The sequence below is a fragment of the Atta colombica genome, unplaced genomic scaffold, assembly GCF_001594045.1.
Source record: "Atta colombica isolate Treedump-2 unplaced genomic scaffold, Acol1.0 scaffold1, whole genome shotgun sequence".
Taxonomy (NCBI): Eukaryota; Metazoa; Arthropoda; class Insecta; order Hymenoptera; family Formicidae; genus Atta; species Atta colombica.
The window spans coordinates 2842613-2849624 of NW_017259183.1; the positions used below are offsets into that span (position 1 = coordinate 2842613).

General features: G+C 35.1%; 1 protein-coding gene across 5 annotated transcripts in view; it reads left to right on the forward strand.

Annotated features, from left to right (window-relative positions):
- LOC108694149 (sodium/potassium-transporting ATPase subunit alpha) overlaps positions 1–6991 on the forward strand; it is a 65693-nt gene extending 58702 nt beyond the window's left edge. For 4 of the 5 annotated variants that reach the window (XM_018203459.1, XM_018203484.1, XM_018203475.1 and 1 more), the window contains 3 exons: positions 5839–6013; positions 6321–6553; positions 6761–6991. In XM_018203459.1, the coding sequence (XP_018058948.1) occupies positions 5839–6013; positions 6321–6553; positions 6761–6881 (529 nt within the window). In that variant the 3' untranslated portion in view covers positions 6882–6991. Of the gene's footprint in view, positions 1–2353; positions 2449–5838; positions 6014–6320; positions 6554–6760 lie in introns of all 5 variants that reach the window. The other variant, XM_018203467.1, reaches the window with a different exon arrangement.
- The last annotated feature ends 21 nt before the right edge of the window (positions 6992–7012 follow it).

The window sequence follows — 7012 nt, forward strand, 5'->3', positions numbered from 1 at the left end:
ATAAATTAATTTTAATAATTTTATGTAGCAAATAAAGTTATATACCTACAATCAGCTGAATTGATTGAATCGATAGATGCAGAACAGCCGCAGGTTTGTCGTGTAATTTTTACACCTGTGTGACGCGCATTGCATATCTTTCTTAGTTTTTTCTCTTTCTCTTTTTGCAACAACAACTTTTTTCTCTTTTCTTCTGTAGAATTTATCGGATTTTTCTTAGAAAAATAGGCTCTGCATCAAACGATTCATTTTCTTCCTCTTTCATCGTCGTTGAGCAACGATCGTTCTTAGTCATTTCGTAATTTAGCAAGTTTCGTCGACGCAATCGTTTAGGGAAGGCAGAATGGAACGAAGATTCCAAATGCATCGCAAACTGCATATTAATAGTGGAAATTAACAAATGTTTCGTACTGGTCGACGAAACTTAAGTTTTAATCAATTAGTTAAATTCTAATCGATCTTACACGTACATATATCGCATACTCCTGAAAGAGCATTACCACAAATAAAAAAAACGAAATTTTTGTAAAAGAATAACTTGACACGCGATTTTCTAAAGCAGCTAAGATAACATATCATTTTTTATTTCAATGAAAGATTTTCATATACTGTAACTCATGTAGTAGCATTTCCTACAATTACAAAGGAGAATAAAAAAATTGAACTTGTTTGAGTTATGGCAATCTTCTTTCAGGAGTGGTATATGGTATATTATGTATATAGATATGTATATATATTTACATTAATCTTTGATGCTCAGTAATTATTACTATTATTATTCTTGTCCTCGTCTACTAGTCTTATTATTATCATTATTATTACAACCACAAGCCAGCATCGTTATTTATAGTTATGAATTTTTATTGCCATTACTATTTTATCTACTATATCACAGCTGCCGCTGCTATCTCTATATATTACTACTATTATACTATACTTACTATTTACTTATACTGTTCGTTACTTGCCACTTATCACCGCCAAAAGAGAAAGACACTTTTGTACATTTTTGAGCGTCATGAACTTTTCTTGCAGTTTTTATTCTTTACAGTCCTCTCACGTTTTATTCTGTAATGCGCTGCCTACTGCCGCTGCCTTCTACCCACTCTGCGACTGGCAACTTTCTAATGGGTGCTGAAACGACTGATATACTTTTACAAAAACATTACTAATCGGGGGAATCCATATGTATATGTTAATTGGAAGTAGGAAATTGCCGTGGTAGCCCCTTCGTGCACAAGCGTAATTTTGTTGTTTGAAAATCATTTGATGACTCGTTAGAGAGAGAGTTTGATAGCATATTTTTTCCGATAATGTGATACAATGAGAAAACGATTATGTGCATCAAGGGGTTGCGCCGCAGTAATAACGAAAACAGTGCTTGAGGTCGTACTCAGTTGAAGTGCACGAAAGAGAAGGGATCTTTTTCATCTACGTTTCTCAGAAGTGTTCGATGATGATACTCACTTATCTTGCTTATATTTAGCCTTTTAAATTTGTAGGCTTTGATAATGTTAGCTTTAAAGAAAGTTTTTGTTATTTCAATATGAATGACAAATTGAGTACTTGTAGCGAATTTTGTAGTATACGCAACAAAACTGTTTGCTGAAAACTGCTATGATGTTGAAATTATTGTAAATCTGTAACTCTTTATCTTCCTGTAAATGTATATAAGTATATGTGATTCATTGAGCATCGCTGAGAATAATTCAATCGTGAGAGTCAATGTGGTAACAAAAATGATTGGAGATTCGCAGCGTGAAAATGTTAAAGTGGAAAAAGGACGGAAGGTCCGCGTATATAATTCTAATCCTGATCTTTTTTCACTTGCTTCAGATATAGCACAAACGATTTCTTTCTCTCGGGCCGTTTCTAGGCCGTCTTGTCTAAACGCAGCGCCTAATCCAATGCACAAATACACTCGCCAGTATTCGCTACCAGGTCCTCTTCGCTACATTTCGACGCAATTTTCTAACGCATTTTTACGGCACTATTTTCTAACGCAAGAGCAATTAATTTCTAATTGTAAGACAGGCTGCGTTTAGGATGGAACCGGTCGAGCACCTTGAAAGATTATTTTTTCGGAAGTTTCTCATGAAATTCCCGAATTATGAAAACGTAATATTGTCGGTAATATACATTATATTGTCGGTAATATACGTGATCGACGCTAAACTGTCTTGTGCGATCTCCAAATCTCTCTGTCTCTTTCGCTCGCACTGCGCATACATACACGTTACCGAAAGTGTATGTGCATAAAGTACCAATAATGGTATAATATCTCTTGCATATAACTTCTTTGTAATGCGGTGAGGGGTAGTTAGCACACTTTCTAATCAGTGGTGGATGGCAGGTGCCGGCCATCTCGCTAGCCTACGAGGCACCGGAGTCGGACATTATGAAACGGCAGCCACGCGATCCTTACAGAGACAATCTAGTCAACCGAAGGTGGGTCTCCCAATTACCCACCTAATAAAAGAAACCAACAGAAACCTATTGCACTTACGTCCGTACCGTGTCAACTCACATACACATTTTTACCGTTGTCACTACTATCTACTTGTTTTCATATACACACGTGTACACATAAAACACACACACACACACACATTCTCTCTCTCTCTCTCTCTCTCTCTCTCTCTCTCTCTCTCTCTTTCTCTCTCTCTCTAGCATATCCGCCAGGGCCGTCAGACGTGATTGATCCTTTGCTTGACAAGTAGAAACTCGAAGCAATAACGGAAAATTCGATTCCCAGCATGCGCGAATCTTGCCTGATGTTCTATTAATACTGATGTACTTAAAGATAGATTAGAAGCGATAGATTAGCTAGTATTTGTCCAACAAAGGGTTAATCGATAGTAACTACTACTGATGGTGAACAACATTGGCGTCGCGTGTGAACAGAATAAAGTGCGTTTTGCGATGAGTAGCGTGTAATACATAACGTCGCGTTTTCGATAATAGTTGACTGCTCTGACGATAATAAATCTTATACATATACGTACACACTTACATATGAATGTGCTTGTGAACCGAGTTAGAAGTAATCAGCCATCCTGGCATTGTCTAAGCGCTCTATTCACCTGCATGATGCAGTAATAACTGTTTTGGGATGACTATTGTGCACTTCTAACTTGGATCACATGTAATGTATACACATGACACCTGATACATAACAATACTTAACAGAGTGTCTACTGATTTTGGCGACATGATAGAGTTACTGTCTACTTCTCTTTTTTCGTGAAAATTTATTTTTTTGTAAAAACGTTACACACTTTTTAGCTGCAGAAGGGAATCGCTCAAAGGATAAAATTATTATGTTCTGTAAAGTTTTTGAGATTATCATTGGTAAAACAAGAAATCTTTTCTTTCTTTTTTTTTTTTTTTGAAAGATCTTGGTTGCAAGTGGAACACACTCGGTAGACACTCTGCGTTAGCAAATAAACGACAACCGACTTTAAAAATCTAGTTGATTAGCATAGAGCACAAGCAAGTTTTACCTATAGAGAACAGATGTTGAGAATGCCGAATGCTTTTTTTAGATACACCTAAAAATCCGATCAACGACTAACACTGCGATCATCATTTAGCTTCAACTATATACATGTTACTTTTTCTAAACGTTGCACTAGATGTACGCGCGCAAATTGCGGGCGAAAACACTGGAAACTTCATTGCTGTCAATAACTGATTAGTTAATTATTATAGACATTAGATACTAAAAAATTGTACATTCAAGAAAACTGAAAAAAATTGATTCATATTGACAGCATCGCTCCTTAGTCTGCCTTTGTCTGGCTCAATAGATCTAAATTTATTTTTCTGGAAATTTATTTTATAATAAAACAATATATATATATATTGGAATATATAAAATTTTATTTATAAGATCTTTAAAATTTTTTATTAATGAATATAAAAAATATGATTTTATGATATCTTTTTACGTTAATACATCTCTGATAATGTAAATGTCTTATGTATATTCTATCCTATACAAATTTTGTAGAGAAGATAATAGAGACAAATTTCCAGAGACAAATGTAGGTCTAATGAATATCTACGGTAAACAGAGGATTAACGTCGTCGGAAAATATTCGCTGGAAAAAAACAGCGAATTCGAGCTACCGACGAGTTTTCCGCGGAGTGCACGTTTCGCCTCGAATGTTCTCTTTTTCGCTATCTTTAATCTTTTACTTTCTTACACTTCTCATTGACGTTAGACAACAAGCTCAATTGTGGGAGTCACCGCCGGGAGCAGCTTTTGAAAACTAACAACTCGACGTGCACGGCTTGGGCAGCCTCTTTCTCTTCCGCGAACAACGCGGATCCATCGCGGATCACGTTGCAATTACTGGCTTCTGCCGCTTTATCGCATTCGACGATTGCCTCAACGTCGAGAATTTAATTGTATTGTCCGAGCTGCAATTTTTTTTCTTTACATTTGACATTGCGATGCCTTTGGCACGCTTGCGCGAACACTAATAATTCGCTAATTACTCTTCTACATCTTCCACTGGATCTAACAAGTCAGTTACCGATTCAGTACAACTAATTTAACTACAATTAATCTGTCGCAATTGCATACGACTTGCTTCCTTAGCTTAACTGCGCACAAATACTCGCTGCACGTTTTTCGTATTAATTGCTTTCATGATAATTATATTGATTTTACGCGATTTGATTAGTAAGTTTAATATTGATAATATTTAGCTGCAGGGAAGAAGCAAACGCTACACTACAGTTGTGATCATATCAATAGTCTGGATAATTATAAACTGTCATATTAATAGTCCAGTTAATTGTAAATTGACGATTACAATTGCACTTGTGATTTAAAAAAGTAAGAAATGTATCTATCTTTTTAATTTTGTTTATAATTAGCATTAAATTATATTGCTAAACAACCTTTTAGTTAATTTACTAATAAATGTTAATATAATATTATTTACAATATTATATTGATGATAACGATGGAAAGATTTTTTTAGCCAGATTATTGTGTTGAATCGCATTCAGAGATTAAATCTGTGTCGTTTGTAAGATCTTAAATATGAGATATAAAATCATATTTAAAGTATTATTTATTATGGACTTGATACATCTTTTTGATATAAATTTTTGATACAATATAACATACTTATGCCAATTAATAGATTCCTTTGTTGTAACATTAACTCACAAATCAATCTAAAAAAAATGTAGGATTAAGCTTTGGTAGTGTGAAATATTAACTGAGAATGAGCAGCTTTAATGTGAACTGTGCAGCTTGCCATCGTGAGAATTGGCAAACAATAGCTGTATCTACTCGTCTGTCTGTCTGTCTGTCTGTCTGTTTATCTGTCTGATCTGTCTGTCTGTCTGATCTGTCTGCTCTGTGTGGCATGCTTCACTGTCAAGAATCGATCATTAATAATCTACCTATTGGTAAGTAATCTGCATTTTGCCCCTAACCGGTAACTATGGCTTTCATAATTTTAACACGAACTTAGATTATTAGAAATAACATCAAAGTTGGACTATTGATGTGACGAAGATTTCTTAGATTCCGAAGAATCCTGAAACATATTACTCCTTTTTGCTATTCAAAATCGAAAAATTTGCCAAGTGTAAAATTCCTGCAGATGTTAATTTTCTTCGATTGAAAGCTTCGATTAAGTTGTATATTTATTCTTTTCAAAATTTGAGGAAATCGTCCTTTAAGCATAAAATGTTCGCGTTGTTTTTAATATGATGAATCGAATTCTGCAAAAAGGATTCTTCGAAAGCTAACATCGAGTATATGAATAGTTGCGTAGGGATAAAAAATTCATTGACGCATTCATTTGTATCTAGGCTTATTTCGATGGCATACGGTCAAATCGGTATGATTCAAGCCGCGGCCGGCTTTTTCGTCTACTTTGTCATCATGGCTGAAAATGGTTTCCTGCCTCTGTATCTGTTTGGCATTCGAAAGCAATGGGACTCTAAGGCTATCAATGATCTCACCGATAGCTATGGTCAGGAATGGGTAAATATGATACGATAGACCTATAGAATCGATTAAATATCGAGAAAAATTGAGATGAGCAAAAACTGATATTTTATTCTCAATAAACAAAGTCGTCAATCGATAAAAAAATATATCACGTAAATATTCTCCAGATTCATTCTTAAAATTATTTCTAATATAATATTTACAAACTTCTTAATTATTTATAAAAAAAACTAATTTATATTAGATATGAATTCGGAATTTCTCGACTGACAATGAGTTACAAAATAGAGTAATTAGAAAAGTAATATATGACTGATGATCTAAATTAATTTTTTTACAGACATATAGAGACCGTAAAACGTTGGAGTTCACCTGCCATACAGCTTTCTTCGTGTCGATCGTAATTGTGCAGTGGGCTGATTTGATTGTTTGCAAAACACGTCGCAACTCTATTATTCACCAAGGAATGAGAAACTGGGCTCTGAACTTTGGCCTCGTGTTCGAGACCGCCCTCGCTGCGTTCCTAAGTTACACGCCCGGTATGGATAAGGGTCTTCGTATGTTCCCACTAAAGTACGTATTTTTTATTCATTTTTATATCTTTTGTCGTGTGTAATGTGTAACAAAATAATTTTATATTTAGTATTTTGGCCATATATTGTATATTTGCTATAATCTAGCACACACATATATATAAAGATTGCAATATTAATGTTAGCCATTATATTATAATGCGACACACATAAAAAAATAGCAACATGTAATTCATGTATGTTGCAGATTCGTATGGTGGCTGCCAGCCCTGCCATTCATGTTTGCTATTTTCATCTACGATGAAACGAGACGATTCTACCTCCGTCGAAATCCAGGCGGCTGGCTTGAGCAAGAAACTTACTATTAGACGCAAAAAAGATTAAATCACACGCATGCAGAACGCGCGCGCAAGAAGATGACTGAATGAATGAAAGAATGAAAGCGAGAGAGAGAGAGAGAGAGAGAGAGAGAGAGAGAGAGAGAGAGAGAGAGAGAGAG